The sequence below is a fragment of the Caenorhabditis remanei genome, chromosome X (genome assembly GCF_010183535.1).
Source record: "Caenorhabditis remanei strain PX506 chromosome X, whole genome shotgun sequence".
Lineage (NCBI taxonomy): Eukaryota > Metazoa > Nematoda > Chromadorea > Rhabditida > Rhabditidae > Caenorhabditis > Caenorhabditis remanei.
In genome coordinates this window covers 10,255,843-10,275,647 of record NC_071333.1, presented here as the reverse complement: position 1 = coordinate 10,275,647, position 19,805 = coordinate 10,255,843, and the positions used below count along the sequence as shown (strand labels likewise).

Sequence of the window (19,805 nt, the reverse complement as noted above, 5' to 3'; positions counted from 1 at the left end):
GTTTATTGTCCTCTATAGACAATTGGAAAATCTTATTTTGAGTAAAATTTACATATCTTCGTTGACCTCGTGTTTTTCATGCTCTTTGTCCTCACCTAGATCTGTCATTTTGAGATTTCTGTGTTCCACGATCAGGAAACGCATATTATACTAGGAAAAACAAAATTTGAACATTTTATTTGAGATTATTCAAGTTAAAATTTAGAAGTGATGGTAAATCTAATGATTAGTATACATATCGTTTGCATGCAGCATAACGACAGGTTTGGAATGCACAGTTGCCCATTCTCATGTAAGTTGCATACCCCATTGGGTTACTCAAAACGATCTGTAAACAATTTATGTTAACTGTTTACTTTGGTCTCAGGATACTTGCCTGTCCCTGACTGGTGTAATCAGCTGGCTCAGCTGGAGCAAAACCTTGAGCGTAGTCGAAAACTGTGGAGTCGTCCCATTGGAAGATTCCGCGATCGGAATTGTAAGTGAGTCCAACGATGATGTTATCTCTAGCGGTTGCTGTGAGAGTCCAGTATGAGTTTGCTTGTGCTCCGAGTCCTGAAAATTCAAATTTTAGCTAGTCAATACATAATTGGAAACTACTTACTGGTAATAAATGCGGCTTCTCCAGCATTATGAACTGAAGCTAAAGTTCCACCAATACTTCTGCAGACATTCATGGCATTATAGTAGGTAGTATTAGTAATAATCTGAAAATAGAAGTAGAAATGGTGTCTTTGAAAATTACTACTTACTTTGAAACACGAACAAGTCGGCGGGTAGTAGTCCCATCCGGACAGGCAGGGGACAAAGTCTGGAAATAGTCGTGAAAACCGAGAACAATTTTCAAACTACTTACTCAAATACTTCTGCACACAGCTTGGGTATCCACTTGGAGCAAGAGTAGGTGCAATAGTTGGTTTCACTGTCGGTGGCACCAAATCAAACTCGCAAAGAGCACTGTGCGAATCAGTGCATGGTTGAGCATACCAGTATCCGTTCATTCCAATAGTGATACAGTAACCGAGACTCACACTGAATGGTTCTCCTGAAAGTGTGAAGTTACATATTATGGTTTTGCTCCCAGAAGGTATTGGGTCCAACAATTTGTTTTGTCTTACCGACTGCGAAATTAGTGTAGACTGGTGGTCTGCCATCATCCCCGACGATATAGGTTCCATCGGCGACAAATTCGAGCCAGGTGTGCCAGTTAGCGTGCACTGAAAATTGAAATACAACTGCCCGTCTCCAGAAAATATCTCTTACACTGCACTTGTTCCGTCACAAAGTTGTTTTCAGCGTAAGTAAGAGGTGTAGTAAGTCTAGCGTATGACCCATATGTCTTCTTACAGTAAGCCAGAGCGTTATCTCTTGTCATATCCATACCAAGTGCAGCATAGCACCTGAAAACCAAAATGATTGAACTGATAAATCAGATCAAACCCACTTTGAGTTGTAAATTTTTGTCCCAGCCGGACATGATGCTGCAGAAACAGACGAATGAAGACCAATAAGTACCAGAAGGAAAACAGAAATTAAAGTTGGCGACATTTTCGTTTGATACGATATCAGTAGGGTAGTGGAGGTTTTTATACAAATGTTATCAATGAGTGCAATCGGCACCTGCATGATGATATTAATTTCCAAATCGTCATTAAGGAGTTTGATCTTTCCGATTGAGGTTTATCGCGTGTGGTTTAACAGAAATGAAAATGTCGCTGACTAATTGTGCATCAAATTATGATAACATTTAGGAAAATTGTGTTTGTAGTTTTGAAGAAAATAAAAATTCGTAATTGGAAAAGTCGGTATTTTGCAGGTTAAATGACATACAGGTTACATTCTGTGATTTCCAAAAGATTTTCAATTGGCTCTATTTTCACAGTGAATTTGCAGAATGTTAATTGCTGACAAAGTTCGCCTGAATCACTTCCTTCAAATCTAGAAGTCTGCATTGCATCTTCTTGTCAAACCTTAAATCTTTAATACGCAACTCTTTCCACATTAGATATCTTTTGTCTCACATTTCCAAATTTGGCTCTCAGTATTCTCCCAACCGATTATTATCCTGTTGCAATTCCCTTCCTGTTAATGTTTCCCGGTTATACCTTCCTCACGTTGTTATAACAATAATGTTAAACTTCCTGATTTTCTTAAGTATCTCTTGTTTTCTTTTATTTTTTAATTGTGATTGTGTTAGTGACTTCTTGCCCTCCATCTCAAATAAAATATCAAATAAAAGATAAATAAAACCGCTAGAAGTTGATGAGTTATTACAACCAGCACATTTGGATGACATTTTTTATTAATCTTATCTGAAGAGAAAACAAAAAAAAAGTTCTGCGTTCGGGGGGAATCGAACCCCCGTCGAATGCTTGGAAGGCATCCATGCTGACCATTACACCACGAACGCGCACATCGACCTACACTTTCACGGCGAGTGATGACAGCAAGTCAACAAATGACTTTTCTCTTTTCTCTCGCGCTTCAACTTCTCGGCACTTGTCATGTTTTAAGTTGTTTCTCTCGCTACGCAAAGTGTCTCCGTTGTGGTCTAGTGGTTAGGATTTATGGCTCTCACCCATAAGGCCGGGGTTCGATTCCCCGCAACGGAATAACTTTTTTGTTTTCGTTTTGGATATGAATTTCATTTGACTATATGAATCGTATCCTAATAATGCATCGTGGTTCAGATCTGAAAGAGAGATACAGTCATATGGTTTCATAACTTTATTCAGAAACGTTATATTACAAAAGATGAAAGCAAAGCAATGTTTTGATGACAATTACTACTGCAAAAAAAGAAAGAATGAGCTGGGACTTTTAACTATGCTCTTTGTGGTTATCATTATTATCAATATTGTTTTTTGGGTGAGATGAGAAGCAGCTAGCTCAGGAGAGGATTCTTTGTTTGGAGTTTAGGCATCGGTACTGAAAAAAATCCCTGTTTAAATTGAATTACACTTTCGTCAATCTTACGCAAGCTTGAGTGGTTGGTTGGCTTCATCGACAAGAACGTAGGTGGTTTCACGTTGATCTGGGATGTGGGCTCCAACGAAGAAAGTGTAAGACCAGGCTCCGGCGACAGCTCCGACTAGTGGAGCAATAACTGGGACCCAGAAGTAGTAGGAGTGGTAGCTGAAAACTCCAGATCCGTAGATGAAGTAGCTGATAAGTCTTGGTCCGAGATCACGAGCTGGGTTGATTGGGTATCCGAGGTTCATTCCTAGGGAAGTTCCGATCATCATGACAACGAGTCCGAAGAGAAGTGGGTGAGCGGCGGCTGGGATTCCGTTTCTCTTATCAATGACAACACAGACGAAGAGGACAAGGAGAGCGGTTCCGGCAAACTGAAATGTAAATTATATTGAGGTTCAATTATTTTAATTATATTACTTGATCGAAGAAAGCGGTGGTGTTGGAGACATGAAGAGCTGGGTAAGAGCAGAAGCATCCGGCGGTGGCCTTGGCTCCAATGATAGTACGGTAGCCTCCGGCAAACTTGTTGAACTGGTCTGCAACAAACCGTTATACTGAGATCAAATCTCTATAAATAATACCGTAGTAGATTCCGAATGCAGCAAGAGATCCAAGAGCGGCTCCAATGGTTTGGACGACGCAGTAGACAAGGAAATCCTTGACTGGGAGTTTTCCCAGGGTAACGAAAGCAATAGAGACAGCTGGGTTGAAGTGTCCTCCAGAGGTCTTAGAACACAAGTAGACACAGAAGGCGATAGCCAATCCCCATCCCAAGTTGATCTGAAAATTACTGGTGTTTTCTGAAAATAGCGATGTTTTTGCATACGTTGATCCAAGTGTTGAGTTTCTCATTGGAGAGAATGAACTGCATCACAATTCCAATTCCGATGAAAAGGAGTATAAAAGTTCCAAAGAACTCAGAGAGAGCATTTCTCAACAATGGGTTCTTAATTTGGATCTTAGCGCGAACCTGTTCGGTTCTTTCAAGTTCGGCGGCCATCTGAAAAGAAATGTGATTTATTGGTCTGGGGACGAACTGGGGAGAGGGGGGAAGTTGAAACGAATTGATGACAACTGAAGAGATGGAAGGAGAGTTTGGACAGGTGAAACTGAGTAGAAGTGCGCAAGAAGCAGGGAGAGGGGCGGAGTTTTAGCGGAAACTAATTGGAGGGTGTGAGAAGTATAACTTCATGGCTGCTATTACTGACAGCTATAGGGGGAAAATGAACATAGGCTTCAATTATATTGGAAAGTTTGAAGAACCTCCAAAGATTGTTCAAAATACCAACACATTTTCAAAAAGGGAAGGACAAACACACAACAACAATTGTCTAATGTCTTCTCACTATACAACACAATATCATACCCGAACGTTGATAGCGACTCCTTGCGAGGGCATTGTTTCGAATAGAGATAGATGGGAGAGGACAGATCTAACACACAACTATGAACTGACTGCAAGAAAGGATTGAAAATGGGGGCGGTTGGTTTCAAGGCATCAGATAGCGTCCCCGCGTCCCAAGCAAAACTTGGTTTCGTGTCTTTTTTCGGGCTAACGAGAAGAAACAGAAACCAAGATCGAGTCGGAAGCATACAATGTTTCAAACAACATGCGATTTGCTCATAAAATTTGGTAGAACTAGTTTATCCAGGCTCTACCAATCATGCTTGTTTCACAATCACCAAATTTGTTCCTTCACAATGCACTGCATTTGACCAGAAACCGACAAGCTCAAACGGAAGAAAAAAGAGAGAAAAAAACATTGAGTCGCGCAGTCTTAGAGTTCATAGTTCACCCTTCAAAGAATGGATAACATTCACTCTCATGGGAGATGTCAGCTCAGAGGGTGAATGCATTTGGCACGTATTTCATGAAACGGTCAGAAGAACATACACTTGAAAACTACACTGAAAGCATTCAGATTTTTAGAATCAAAAACATTCCAGCGGAAATCACGTTTTCAGTGTTACTCATGTAATAATCCAACTGCTAATAGCTCAAACAGGAAACACTGATGTCAACTTGCACTGATCATATCTAAAATAACACTTTTCATGACGAATTATCAACTAACCAATCTCTGACTTCTCCTCTTCAAAACAAACCGAAATCTTTGATCAATGTTTTTGAATCAGAAGAAAAAAAGTTTGCGAACTGAGATTTTAGGTAAGATAGAATGGACGAGGTGACAGCCACTGCGGAAAATTTGATATGTGTATATATGTGAAGATGAGAAGAAGAAGAGGAGAAAAAAGAAAAAAGATGAAACAGAAGTGTATGACGATTGGGAAGGAAAGGATATGGGGAGCAGTTGTGAGAAGTGACGATCGACCCCCGCTATCTCTTCTATTCTTGTCATCATATCCGAAGCGACCTGTGTGAGGTGCAAGGTAGCGGAAAAAAAATACAAAGAATGTTCAGTCGTCAACTAGTAAAGTGCTGAAGAGAAAACTAGAGAAATAACGGACATATGGTGTGGCAGATGCAATTTAATTATAATGGAGTTGAAAATAAATTAATGGAATTTCACTATCAACTTTAGCACTTATTTTAACCGAGCGGAATAGAGAAAATTAAGTATGAATTCAGAGATCGGTGGTTAGTATTGACGCCCTAGGCACTAATATCCAGGATTGTAAGGTTTCCATTCGACACAAAATCTTTTTTAGAAAAAAAAACAAAGTCGTAGTTTTTTCGCACTTCCGCATGCTACGTGTTAAATAGTCGGTGGGAGTTCCTCTGTAGTAATAGTATTTTCAAAAATAAAATCAAGTTTTCCGTAATTTCATTCATTACTCAAAGGAGTACGCGCATTTTAAGAAGTTCGCTTGAAATCGTTTAATATTCACAAGTACATATAAGATTTACTTTCTTGTCTGTTTCCATGAGAACAAAATCTGAAATGGAAATACTTTTCCCAAGAGACACGTAACTCAGAGAGCGATCACTCTGTTTTTGGCTTCAATCTTTTCGACAAAAGAATTCTATGAATAAATGTCAAGTTGACTGTGAGTAATCGAGTTGAAGAGAGTAGCTGTGTACGTGAAGATATGCGGCAAAAGAGTCCAACGGCAGCAGCTGGTGCTCTTTTTGTCAACGAGCACACATTTTCCCCCTATTTTGCTTTTCCGCACGTCTTCACTGCGCAGAAGAGCGAATAAATCAGAGGTTGTCAGAGAGAGTGCGCGAGTGAAACAAATTTGGATGTTATTGACACATTAGTGAGATCGAGAAGAGGATTGAATGTGGAATGAATGAAATTGGTTGAGGGCGTGTTCAAGGAAAATATTGAAAATGAAATGAGGTGATTGGTAGAATTCAAAAAATATCCATCAAAACATTTCTGGAGTTTGAAAGTAGAGTATGTTGAATAACTGAATCTTAATCGAAAAACAACAAGAGTTTGAAAAAAAACAACCTGGAATTCCCTAGCTTTGCTGTGATGAATTTAAATTCTCAAAAAGCAAAGACAAAGACAGAAAGTGAAGAGATCGAATTTACTTTTTGTTTATGTTTTTGCTGGTTGTCCAGTAATTTGGACAAATGAGAAACTAGGAAAGCTTAACGGCTCTTACTATACCAAATCGGAGAGTTATGGGGCTTGTGAAAACGTTTTTATAGACAAAAATTGCATCATGGGATAAAGAAGAAGGCGTGCACTATTGCGAAATGCATGTCAGAGCCAGCTTCTTTCCGATTTTTTCTTCGGAAATAGGGAAAACGATTAAAACTCTAGAAACTTGTCGGCTAGATAAAACGAAAGTGATGGAACTTGAAGGCATTTAGCTTGATTCGCATTCCTACTTGTGTTTTTTGCACAATCAATGTATTGTGTTTCAAAAAGCTTTCAAGCAGATTAAATTCACTACTTTTCTCAAATAGATGGTGGAATGTGGCATGAAAAGAAGACTTAAAGATGTTTCTGCTATTTTTATTTGGAGGATAAGGAAAAATGTCTAAAAAAAAACAGGGAGACAGGGCTCACATAGATTTGGAAATGTGTTCAAATCGGCTAGGGAGACAGAAATTTGCATCATGTTCTCATGATGGCAGCTGGGAGACAGACATACATTTCTTGGTTTTTATGAAAAATATAGCGAGTTTTGAAATAGAACAGTGACTACAGAAATTGACAAAGAGCTTTTCATTTGAGGTTTTATTGCACCTATTGACATTGCAGTCTCGAAGATGTTGCAAGTTTGGTAATTCGTTAATTTGAATCAAGAATCACATTTCATAGTTTATTTTCTGCTCGAAGAACATCGACCCGACAGCACAAAAGCAAATCCACAACGTGGGTTGACCTCTGCACAAGTATCACAGCACATGCTCTATGTCAGTTGTAACAATCGTTCTCTGTTTGCATCATCTTCATTTTTCTTCTCTTTTCGTTTAGCTGCCACAATGAGAACATCACATCTTGTTGTCGCATCGAATGATTCGTGAAAGTTTTGACGATTTCGAGGTCATGCAGACCAAATCGAAATGAGAAAGATAACTCTCTCATGGAACGATCAAATATCAGTTAGACTACTTCTGACGAAATTTGATATTTTATATAGGGGTGAACTTTCAGGGTTATGGGTTCATCAAGTATTGGTCCATTAACTTATAGAAAATAATGCGGAAAAACTTTCTTGGAAAATTTATTTGTAGAAAGAGAAATCCTACGGGACTCCGCGGGTCGTCAAAAATGATTGAAAGCTTTGGAAAGTTCAAAAGCAGTGAAAAGTCGCCCACGAGAGGTCCCAGATGAAACTTGCTTAGAGTTAAGAGTGTATTTCTATTCATTGTGGGGGCACTACAATGAAAAACGACAAGTAACGTTTTGTTACTTGTAAAGTGAAATATGAATTTTTTTCCTCCAAGTCGAAGAGATACGTTCAAAAATCACCAAAAGAATCTTGCAGTGACCAGAAACTGTAAATCATCTTCGTGCATTATCAAATCAATCCGAGAAAAGAACAGAACAGAATTCAAGGTCTTTTCGGTGTGTTCACGTGGTTTCATATAAGAGAAATTGTGAAAAAATGAGTAATAGGAATGTCGAAAGTATCTCCAACAGTTTCTTGACAGCCGATTTGGTCTTCTAAACATTATTTTGGAAAGGGAAATAGTTTTTCTAACTGCAGGCCGGAAAAAAAATAATATGGAGTTATAGACAATATGAGACATCAGATTTGAAGTTAAAGTGTAGTCATCTCTGAATCTGAACGGAATTCATTTACAGCAAATGACGTAATGAATAGCATTTTAAGAAACCAAACTGTCAATTACAGTTTAAAAAATTCTTTCCAGTTTATTGATTATTGCCAGGTCTTACCAAGATGACGTTTCAAGAAGAACCCAATAGTCAACTTGACATTTTGCGTCAAAACTTCATTAACTGCAACAAAGTGCTAGGCCAAAATTTTGCATATTTTTCATTAGTGAGGCCCTCCAAAGTGTTTCCAAAATTGTTTCAACCCTCAATGTTCATCTTTCACACAATACCCCGCAACCGCTGTTTGCAGAGCTCGTTTTGGTTTTCACAACAATTATCTACCGTATACCTTTTTTAATTTTTATATTATCCGGTTCAAAATGTAAAACCTATGTTTATCGGTTATATACGAGTCCGCCCGTAGTAAATTTAATAGCTACCTACGAATCAAGAAAACCATTGTTATGCACGTAGAGTGAAAAGTCAACCCATTTTTTCTTTTCTATTTTCCCCTTCCAATCTTCAAAACTTGACCCCATAAATAAGTTGAAAAACGGAAGGAAGGAAGGTTGCCAAATTTCGCTTGAATACACTTGAAATCAAGACGTAATATCCGTTTTATCTCAATTTTCATTTTCATACTTCGGCCTCAAAGGTCACCTGAGTCCCGAATTGAATTTTGATCGCAGTTATTGTAAGTCCACTAACCAAAGAATATTGAATTGTACCTCACCTCTTCGTTTGAATGGAATAGTCGGCAAATCTAGCTCTCAACTTCGCACTTTGTCCGTTGGGCTGAGGATCTTCTTTTCCTTCACCGAATTAGTCCCCAACTGCCACTTCAACTTTTTCCCCAACATTTTCTATCTCCCCCGGTTTTCATATCCAGATTTCTGAGCAGCCGAAAAACTACCCCGAAAAAGCATTTCGGCCAAGCATGAAACACGTTTTTCTTTTAGGACATTTGTCTTTATCTAATGTTTGGTTTGCGGGAGGACCGCACGATTAGAGTTTAGAATCCTCGTGTTTTTGGATCCTTTTGTAGAAATCCCGGACAATGGGAAATAAAATTGGTTGTGAGCTTAGAGTGAAAACTAGGACGGCCGAAAATATAATATGGCCGTTCGTTGGAAAAGCAAGTCGTCAATCTTTTTGAGCTAGAACTAATCTGTCATTTGACCTTCGCTATAGCTGGTATACAAACACAAATATGCATAGACTGAAATGTTTTCATAATACATAATACAATTTTTATATTTGGTCATGTTAACATGTGCTGAAATTTCCAGTTATCAATTCAAGCGGTGATTCGAAATTATATTTCTTCGGGACTATTTTAGCAGTTCTCTAAATAAAATGATTTTTACTCATATATTAAAAAAAAATAGTAAGAAAGTTTATAACCTGTAGGTCTCCCACAGTTCATGAGTTTTGATGCTAAGGATCTGAACAAAAATAGTTCCGGGTCTCAGAAATTCCATATTTTTTATTCTGCATTTCAAAGAAAGTTCGGGAAGTAGTTCAAAAACTTGCACCCGATTCTTCACATTCTTCCGTTTCATTCGCCTTGAAAACTTGTTCCGCAAAACGAGCCATTTTTGATCTCGAAAAAAGAACCAAACGAATAATTGCCATTTTCAAACCCACAAGTACCATATCCTGTTCATAATTTATGTCTCACTCCCTTCAGTTTGGTTTCTCAAATTCTTCGAAATTCCTTCAAACTTCTCGTCTTTTCTAAATCGAATTGGCCCAATCTAAACAAGAAGAGGCATTGCGTTGATGTAGGTAAAGGAGGAACCCTTACGTAGAAGCCTATTGGGGAGTACTCAAACAACTAATACAATTTCACTGACTTCTAAGACATCGAAAACTGCTAGTTTCGAGACGACGTGTTGACAGGTTCTTCCTTGCTACGTTTTCAATCTATTTTTATCTGAATTTCGCGTCATTTACTTGAAAATAAAGCATACGATCCACCGATAAATTCACGTGAAACTTTTCCAATTTCACATAACTTCCGAGCACCAAGTTCCATGTTTTTCGAACCTTTGTTAATGGGAAAATGAGACTTTCTCTCCCACGAGAAGATTTCACCGGAATAAGAGACTGAATGCTATTTATTCCTCGGCATGATGTTTGAGCGAGAATATGATTTAGTTAAGGACATCTGATTTCAATGAACAAGGACGTGGGTGTCACGTCTAATTTGATCTTATTTATATTTGCCTCCGCTAGACATGACATAATGTTTCCATTTTGGATTCAAAACTGTCTAAAGAAATTAAGATTGTTTATTGAAAAGAGCAGTTAGACAGTCTAGTGAAAATTCGAGAGGCATTTAACATCAACTTGTTCGGAATGAATTTTTAGGTTTCAGCAGTATTGCAATCCGTTTAGGTCCCTGCTTTCAGAACAAGAATTTGATATGTTCCAGAAAAAAGGAAGCATCTGGAAATGGGACATGTGTCACAAAATGAACTGGTAGACCAAGAATGAGTTTGAAATGATAAACTTCCTGTCACTTTAGTTGTTTTTCGTTGTTTTTCTTATCCACATCAACACAAAACTCTACGACGCATCAAACTTCGACTCATTTCCTGACAGTCATCACACCGGATCTCTTAAGTTTTTCTTGACTTCAAATAGTAGCAGTTTCGTCATTCAAATAGTATCAAAATGTGGGTGGACAGAACACTAATTACGCCTGGAAGTTATTTCCATCATGTTTCTGCTCGTGCACATGCATGTGGCAGGAACATGCAGTGATTAAATAATGAAAAATGTTTGCAATGCACTAGTCGCCTGGCAGTTTCAAGGTTATCAATGAAATTCATTTTTAAAGAGTTTAATCATAAGAGGCTGTAACTCCCTTTTTCTTATTTTATTTCAGGAATGAATCAAATGTTAATTTCTGATCAGAACTCACAGAACTGTCTTTTTGGATCAAGCGTTTTTGATCTCAATTCCATAGAACAGAAGTCAAGATGTTTTCGTTCTTTCATAGATCCATGAGTCAAAGCAATATTTGTATTTTGGTTCACGTTATATAAGTTGGCTCAAGTAGGTCTAGGTTTCCCCTCAATCGCGTGGGCTACACCCTCCTTGTCTTTAAATTGAGTGGAAACCAACCTATTTGACAATCCTGAAATGAGATTTGATGACACAACGTGCATTTCGTCGCAAAATTTCAGGAAGAAAATCTATTTTCTGTTAGCAATCCGCCAAAAAAAAGAGGGTCGACCCCCAACCTGTGCAGCGTCTCCCCAATTGAACCTTTTACTGAATCCAACTCAATTGCCCACAATCGTATTGTCTTTTTTACTAGCTCCTATTTTCTCGACTCTCTAATTCGTTGTTACATCAGTTTCTTTTTTTCACCATGTAAAAAAGAATGACGTCGTTTCTAAGACCCCGTTGGAGGCGGAGCTACGACCCAATGGTCCGTTCGAAGAGACCCCACCCCTTATATAAATGGGTCCGAAACATAAAGTGAAGAAAAGTCAGCGTTTCTTAGTGTTCCTTACTGATCCTCTCCAGATCCACAATTTGGCAAATAGTTGAATAATAATGCCTCTGGGAAAATTCCGACGTCTTTCATCGATGACCCTGATTCTCAAATCCTTTTATTTTCATAGCTCAAAAGTTACTCCCATTCAATATTCCCTTTATATAAACCAATTTTTTAAGGAATCTTTGACTTCTGTCATCTCACTCATTACTTCACTTTTTCTCACATTACTCCTCTTGGTGCTTCACTCTGTTTTTTCAAATTTCCGAATTTTCCCGCCGAGGCAGAAACTCTCTCGAAATTTGATGGGCGGAATCTCATTAGATTAATGTGCCACTCACCGATGACACTATTTTCAAATAAGAACCGGGAAAGAAAGAGGACTACCTCAACGTACACAAGTTTCGTCGAGAGACCCTCAAACCACACCGAATCCTTAGCCTTAGCTCGAGCCACGTCAAGATGTCAGCGTGTCACTCTTGATTGCTTCTACGGTAACGAAAAAAGGCGGGGAATCCGGAATCGGGTGACTTCTTCCTTCTTCTCTCCTTTTACCTACTCAGAATGTTCGCCTTCGACATTTAGTGAGCATCACATAGTGACGACAGATATTGAAGTAGGACATGTTTTTGGTTAGTAGCTAGAAAGAGATGAAGATTTTAGAAAGATATGAATTTCTATATTCGAGACTGATTCCATAGGGTATAGCATTTTCAGAAGTTTGTTTTTTTCTCTTTTCTTTTTTTTCTTTGCTTGAAAACATATAGTTCTTAAAATTCATTTCAATTATAAACATTTACAGGGTTAGACATGCAACGGTGGTCGGGCGTTCTTCTCATTACGCTATGTTGTCTGCTTCGTGGAGCGCTCGCATATACCGAACCAAGTAAGTTCAGTCAAAGAGAAAGGACATAAATCTGCAAAAAAGAAGAGTCTCGTGTTAGACAATGTCTTGATTTGCTCCCATTTGTCAAAGTTGATCCAATCTCTTAATTGAATCTGGGGGGCTCACATCTTCTGGAGGTCAGCTTGTGACGCTATCCAAATGGATTTGCGTTAGGTCAAAGTTTCCGTATCATCAAATTGCGTGGTGGTGTGTTTTGTGTTCTTATTCTTGTTCTACAAAATACCTGTCAGTTCAAATTGTGGGGAAGCTGGGATGATGACGATTTACATTTCCAGTGTAAAAATAAGTTTTTGCGTGGTGTTCAAACATCTCAATGCGACATCCGTATTGATATACTATTTCCTTCTTCCCATTCATCAGGACCTATGAATAATCTCAATAAATCCTCATTTTTCCCACGCTCCGTAGACTTGATCAATGTTTCATTCTTTTTCTTTTTTAGTTTTTCTGACCTTCAAACTCTATGAAACGAAGTAGCCCATCGGAAGAAAAAAGTATTTTTGGAAAGCGTCAATGAAAACAAGACAAGTTGAAAAGAAAGAAGAGGCTCTATGTATTTTGTGGATGAGATAGTGTTGAGTGGGATGTCGAGTTTTTTATTCTTTCTTGACGGTCCGTTGGGACATGTTTCGTTCAATGGTGCTCTGTACCCATCCAATGGCCACCAGCGGGAGAAGCGAAGAAAAAATGACGCCGTCGTTCTGCCAAAGTGATGTATTTGGACGATTTCAATCAACAAGAAAACTTCTTTTTTTCTCGTTTTACAGGGGTAGAATTGGATTTCATAAAGAAAAATGAATGAAATGATCCACCGAAACAAATATCTGTTTTACAGTTTATGAGATCGTCGAGGACGACATACCAACAGAGGACATGGAGATATCTCGGAGCAATGAGAAACAAGATGGTCGGGTGTTCTCTAAACGAGGTGAGAATTGAGAAAAAAGCAAAATTGCTTATGTGACCTAAAAAGAGGACACATCATTAACTGATAAATCAGTATCTTGAAATTCTCAGAACAAAACTATTACAGACTTTGATGGGGCGATGCCAGGTGTGTTGCGTTTTGGAAAACGCGGAGGAGCATGGGAGAAACGGGAGAGCAGTGTTCAGAAAAAGGAGATGCCGGGAGTTCTCCGTTTCGGAAAACGTGCTTACTTCGATGAAAAGAAGAGTGTTCCAGGTAATCACAACGGTCTATCCACATCCCATTTACCTTCCGTTTTTAGGAGTTCTCCGTTTCGGAAAGCGCTCTTATTTCGATGAGAAGAAAAGTGTTCCAGGTAATCAGCAGAATCTAGATTCAAACTGATCCAAATAATTATTTTCTAGGCGTTCTTCGCTTCGGAAAACGTGACGTGCCGATGGACAAACGGGAGATCCCAGGAGTGTTGAGATTCGGAAAGAGAGATTACATGAACGAGTTGTTCGACAAACGCAGCGAAGTTCCCGGAGTTCTTCGATTTGGAAAACGCGATGTTCCCGGAGTTTTGAGGTTAGTTCGTATCAGACCACCCCCGCACAACTATAACATATGACTTTTGTTTTCAGATTCGGGAAAAGATCTATCGAAGAGCATTACGCAGGGGTCTTGCTCAAGAAAAGTGTGCCAGGTGTTCTCCGCTTCGGTCGCAAGTAAATTATGGGTGAGGATAGAAATGAATTGGTAGTCGAAACGCAATCTTGTTATTCAGATGGTCGATTTATTTCAAAAGTGCGCCAACGACAATTTGATGATCTCTTTTTTCTCTCTTCAGAACGTCTCATTTAAATCAATTAATATTAACTATTTCCTCTTGTCTCTTTTCAACAATGATACTATACGTTGTCAACTCTAGAGCTCCATACGATTAAATGAATCATTTCCTGTTACGTCAAACTCATTTCATCAGAAAAAAAGAATAATATATAATTGTCTTGGAGTTGTGTGATGAACAACCATTGAAAAGCAGATTTTCTGGCTGAGCGATAATGAAAAGACCAATTAGTTCCGCATTCGGTTCCACCGGAAACTTATTCACTGAATCGACAATGGATTAAATGATGATTTTTGTTGTGATAAACGTCACGTTTGGAACAGACAGGATGTTTCAATGAAGGAAAGATTGAGATGAAAAGCGAATGAAAACGGAGTGAAAACTAGGAAATTCTTAATAAAATAGTAATTTTAAACTCTGTTGTCAAAAAGTGCTTCAAATCCATGTGCGATATCTTTGTATCGAACAAAACTAGCTCCCGTGCAAAATAGTATACGACATATCTCTATGTCTCCTCCTCTCACAGTGCATCGTTATTATGTAATGCGCATACGTGGCGTTATGCGCTGTCTTTTATTTTTGACCTACGTTCTCCGTAAAAACGCGCGAAAAAATGCCCGTACACACAAGGACCTCTATGTACATATGCCCACTCGATTAGTTCACTTGCCCCTGTCTTCTCCGTTCTCATCGACAGCCTCCCCTGGTTTACTTGTTTTGTTCAGTGTTCTTTTCGCATTGATTATAGCTAAACATTATTTTTATTGAACATTTTTAAATTTGAAAATTCTCAGGTGAACTAACGGCTAGACCTCACCATTACACCTTCACTCGCAATGTCTACGCCACCATTGGACGGTCCAAAGGACGAATCTAGTCCAATACAAGAGAATATTATGGAGTCTGGTAAGTGAATAATTTTTGCAAGACAAATAAACCCAAATGTATGTTTTCAGATGCACAAAGTTGTCTGGAAAGCCCAAGTGTGCCACAAAAATTGGAGTCTAGTGCTTCTGCCACTATCGAAAATCTTTCGAAACTAGGAGACTCCCGAGACGACCAGAGTTCTTCCGACAGACATAATGATACAGTAAATGTGTGTCCAGGATCAGCAACAAATCCGAAACAAATACCAACTGGAACTCTTCAAAGAGAACTCAAAGATATTCAAAATCTGATGGTTACGAAGAGAATGGTCGGAGGATCAGAGCATCCAAACACTATTCGACCAAACGAATATAAATTGTCTTCAGTTAACTCCACTCCAGAAGCGCCACGTGCCAAACTCAGATCACAACAAATTACGAATAACGTGCATGAGAAAGCCAAAAAAGAGACTTCTGAAGGAAGATACCAGAAATTGTTGGAGGCAAAGTCTCAGAATCAAGAGACAAAAATCTTCTTGTTTCCATTGGAAATCACGGCTGGTTTCAAAGGGGACTACAAAGCTAGACAGCCGACAGGTGTACTCTCACTACCTGGTAAATCTCGACTCAGCATTCGCCACAAATCGGTAAAAGATGGGGAGATTTTCTATCAATTGTCCGATCTTCCCCATGTTGTTGGTAAGTGAGTAATACAAGATTCGTTCTTGAGCAATTTTTTGCAGAGTACGTTCCTCAGCTGTCCCCACTCGTACTGGAGGAGCCACGTCGTGCCTCCAAATGTGAAGTGAACGAGAAATATCTATCTGCAGATGATGCTGAGCAGGCAGAAAAGGAGAAGAAGGCGGACGAAGCTTCCGCACCATCTATAGATGAGCAGTAAGTGAAGCGTGATTAAACTCGTTTTTGAGTTTATTATATCTATCAAATTTTCAGAAAGTCAGTTCCAAGTGAGGACCTATCGAATCAGTAGTGCCTTGGTAGGGTAACTATCCCTCGCGATTCCATCTGTACAATCACAATCTTTACATTTGGTACAATATTAATTTTCTGCCTCCATTTGCATTTGTTGTTTTGTTTTTCCTGCCGGTGTTACCAACATCCTTTTTCCCAACTTTTTTGTTCCATTTTAACAATCAATTTTTGATAATAAATTATTTAAGGGAGTCATTTATATTATAGATTTAGGTATCAAGCAATTGGACAAAACCAAGCGTATGATTTTGAGAACTCTTACGACTGATGACACTCGAAGAATTTTCTAAAAAATCGTTGGGTGGTGAAGTGTAAGAGCTGAAGATGACAACCCAACTTTTAACTGTGACGTACTTCTTGAAATTGTGTGATAAACATGGCTTACCTAACTATGACGTCAGAAATGTCGGGTGGGTGAACGATTACTGAAGCTAGATTTCCCGTTTTACTCATATTTTCTATTCCTGATCTGTTAGATTACTGCATTCACGAATATTACAGTTAAGCGAAAGTTCCAGAAGACAGGTAATCCTTGTTTTCAGTATACATTGCTTCCGTCACTTTCATATTTCATCACAAGTTTTAGCCAAATCCTGTATCAAATGAAAAGATTAATACACCATCCTGATTACGTCAAAGTTTATCCGTAGTTCGCTATAAAAGAACGTCGAATGACAATCAAACATCAACAGCCCTTATCAACCTTTTTCTGTTACATCTCTAGACGACACACTCCCTAATTCTCCCCATTCTTATCACTATCATAACTTGCCGACTGCATCAAGTCGCACACATCACTGCTATTCATTTCTCCATTTTTTCTATTCTCTCATTACTTCTATTTTGTTTTCTACGTGACTAGCAACGCACAAAAGTTTCTGTGCGACAAATATGAAATTTTGTCACAGGACTTTTGAGCGTTGCTAGTTGAAGGAAGACTCACTATGATCAGATCAGGTAAGTTCAATTTTTTGTAAATTTAGCCCAGAACTGATGTATTACATAATAGAACGACTTTTTTTCCCAACTTCTCACTTCCTCGTTCGATAATCTGTCTTATCTTAAACTTTGCAGATAATACTTGTGCAGAGTTCCTTTTTTTGGTTTCTGTGGTTGCAAACGTAAAGCCAAAAAGACTGAACGAGTAATGTTAGTTGTAGTGTTTCGGAATGCAAAATTATTTGATATGAAATTTGACAGTAAAGTTGAAATCAACGGTGAAAAACCAGTTTGAGTTTTTTTTAAAATCAACTCATCTATCCAATAATTTTTCTTTGATACTTCAGATATCATCAATTGGAAAAACCTGCAAAATCCTCAGGGAAAAGATACTTGTGGTCATTGCAATGATTATATTTAGTATTTTAGAAGAACAGTAAGATGTACACAAATTCCGTGGGAGTAGTAAATCTATGTAGTTTGTGCTCTAATTTTTGTGAGAAGTCTCTTGTAATTCACCGGAATAGATGCGACATGATCAGGAAAAACAAGCAATAGTTGTTGGAAACTTACACAGATTAATCAAACCATCATTATCTTTTTATACCCATCGACACAGAATATTCACTTACATCGTTTACATTACTCGTGTAAGCGAAAAAATTCTGCGCTGACGGACAAAAAAGAGCGGTTTTGTCTCCGGAGCAGAATAGTCAACGAATGAGAGATTTGAACAGAAAAAGGCGTGACCAGTCACATCAAAAAAGAACGTAAAACGCATTCATCTCATTCGTTTCATTAAGGACATGTGCAGCAGATGAGACGGGCGCCTCAAATGAAAGGAGAGAACGGAACAGAAGGAGCCAGCCGGAAATTATGGTCCAATTCTAAGACAAGCGAGTAGAAACGAATAGCATTGAAGAAAATGAATGGGAGAGGGAAGGGTGCCTCCAGGCAGTTTCTGAAATGAAGAAAATGAATGATGAAGGAAATGAGATGCATTGGTGTGTTATTTTCAAAATGAAAAAAAACATACACTTATCTTTGTACAAAAAAATTTACTCGATATCTTCAATTAGTCAGAGGAAAACCAGTGACACATTTCAGAAACTTATGTGACTGCGTGTTGCTCTGACCAATGAAGTTTATCGAGGCCATTAGTCTTTTGCGAAAATTATAGTTTGGTGCAACAAAAACATAAAAACATCAAGTTCTATCAAGTATAACACCAAGATAACAAAACCTGAAATTCGTGATGTTTTATGAACAAAATAATAGAAGGAATATAATTCATGGGCTCATACAACAAAACGTTTCGCCATCTGGTGTGTTCACTTCATCGAGTTACACAAAACCTCTGCAGCTTTCTTGTGCAAACGTTTTTGATAGTCTTCCGCGGGGTTGTTTATGCTCAATATAATAGTAAGAAATTGTTGAAAAAAGGAGAAGAAGAGAGGACAACAGAAAACATTCGTTTTGCATAAAATGATGTGTTGGAACTATACGATCAATGGATGAACCAATGTTCATTGTGTACGGTAAAGTAAGCATCGATAGATGAATGCCCTATTGTAATAACATTGATAAACATTCGAACTTCCTGAATTTAAAAAAACAACTTATCAACCTTACGCTCTAAGGTGATGATTAACTTCATATTCCGTTCAGTTTTTTGTGTCTAGTTCCTGTCAAAGCAGAGATACTATCACTGGAACGGAAATTTGTGTTTATTATGCGCAAATCATCATCACCTTTCTGTTCAAGATCGAATAACAAAATTTCCTCAGAAGATTGCACGAGCCCGCTAGTGTACCAGTCGGTGAGCTTGCCTTCTTTGCCGATTGAATATTGCTAGTCATTGAAAGCAACGTGGGACAAAACCCAAAAAAATGCCGCTTGTGAGCCTACCGGTGACCTCTCCTTGTTTAATGGATAGAAGATGATTTTTTTACATTAGGATAATGGTACACCATTATTCTTTCAATGAGGAACCAACATCAACAACCATCTGGATATAACAACGAAAAGGATAAAATTCTCTATTTAAATATAGTATTGCTGTTAGAACAGATAAAACGGGCCAGTTTCCGACTTGCGTTTTTTTTTTGCAGATAAGCAGAGGAAAATGTAAATCGAAGTTTTGAACCCTCAAACGATGAGTACAAGTTCTCAGTTAACAAAAGGAACCGAATCGTCTTCTAGAAAATCTCCAACTGCATGTCGTCCACTTAATTTCAAATACCGCCTGTATACCTACTTCGTTTCCGTGAACAGAAGCAAGCATTTTTTTAATTGTCAGTTGAGCATTCCAACTTAGATTAAAACAACCGCAGCATTCAAGTTTCTGATTTGCAGCGGACACTTTTTCAAAAGTACGCATCTTCCAGATTGATAAAATACAAAATGCAAGTAGATAAGTAGACAGACAAAAAGAGAACGAAATTTGAGTTTAAGAGCTGAAGTAAAAGTGATTTATGTTCAAACCAGTGACTGAAAATCTAGAACAGCTTAAATAAACGGTTTCAGATGAGTTAAACTCGTCCTTGATATTATAAACTTTTAATAAACGTTGTGCATAGCCAATTTCAAGTATGGTTTCAGGATTTATTTAGTTTTACGTATATCAACTATATTTCAAGTTTTCACCTACAT

General features: G+C 38.2%; 4 protein-coding genes across 4 annotated transcripts; 2 read left to right on the top strand and 2 right to left on the bottom strand.

The window, feature by feature from the left end:
• Nucleotides 1-226: 226 nt before the first annotated feature.
• Nucleotides 227-1,548, bottom strand: GCK72_024017 (uncharacterized protein; the record flags this gene model as incomplete). Its single annotated transcript, XM_003118087.2, has 8 exons — nt 227-328; nt 377-555; nt 605-707; nt 753-811; nt 857-1,045; nt 1,119-1,217; nt 1,264-1,400; nt 1,445-1,548. The coding sequence occupies 8 exons, from the start codon at nt 1,546-1,548 to the stop codon at nt 227-229; spliced, it is 972 nt and encodes a 323-aa protein (XP_003118135.2).
• A 1,424-nt stretch (nt 1,549-2,972) lies between these two features.
• Nucleotides 2,973-4,375, bottom strand: GCK72_024016 (uncharacterized protein; the record flags this gene model as incomplete). Its single annotated transcript, XM_003117931.2, has 5 exons — nt 2,973-3,347; nt 3,394-3,512; nt 3,558-3,756; nt 3,803-3,976; nt 4,343-4,375. 5 exons carry the CDS (start codon nt 4,373-4,375, stop codon nt 2,973-2,975), a joined length of 900 nt encoding a protein of 299 aa, XP_003117979.2.
• An 8,126-nt stretch (nt 4,376-12,501) lies between these two features.
• Nucleotides 12,502-14,237, top strand: GCK72_024015 (uncharacterized protein; the record flags this gene model as incomplete). The annotated part of the gene is made up of 6 exons (XM_003117643.2): nt 12,502-12,577; nt 13,434-13,526; nt 13,632-13,781; nt 13,828-13,881; nt 13,931-14,093; nt 14,150-14,237. The coding sequence occupies 6 exons, from the start codon at nt 12,502-12,504 to the stop codon at nt 14,235-14,237; spliced, it is 624 nt and encodes a 207-aa protein (XP_003117691.1).
• Nucleotides 14,238-15,191: 954 nt separating this feature from the next.
• On the top strand, nt 15,192-16,212 carry GCK72_024014 (uncharacterized protein; the record flags this gene model as incomplete). The annotated part of the gene is made up of 4 exons (XM_053735679.1): nt 15,192-15,261; nt 15,312-15,920; nt 15,965-16,118; nt 16,176-16,212. The coding sequence occupies 4 exons, from the start codon at nt 15,192-15,194 to the stop codon at nt 16,210-16,212; spliced, it is 870 nt and encodes a 289-aa protein (XP_053579245.1).
• Nucleotides 16,213-19,805: the final 3,593 nt, after the last annotated feature.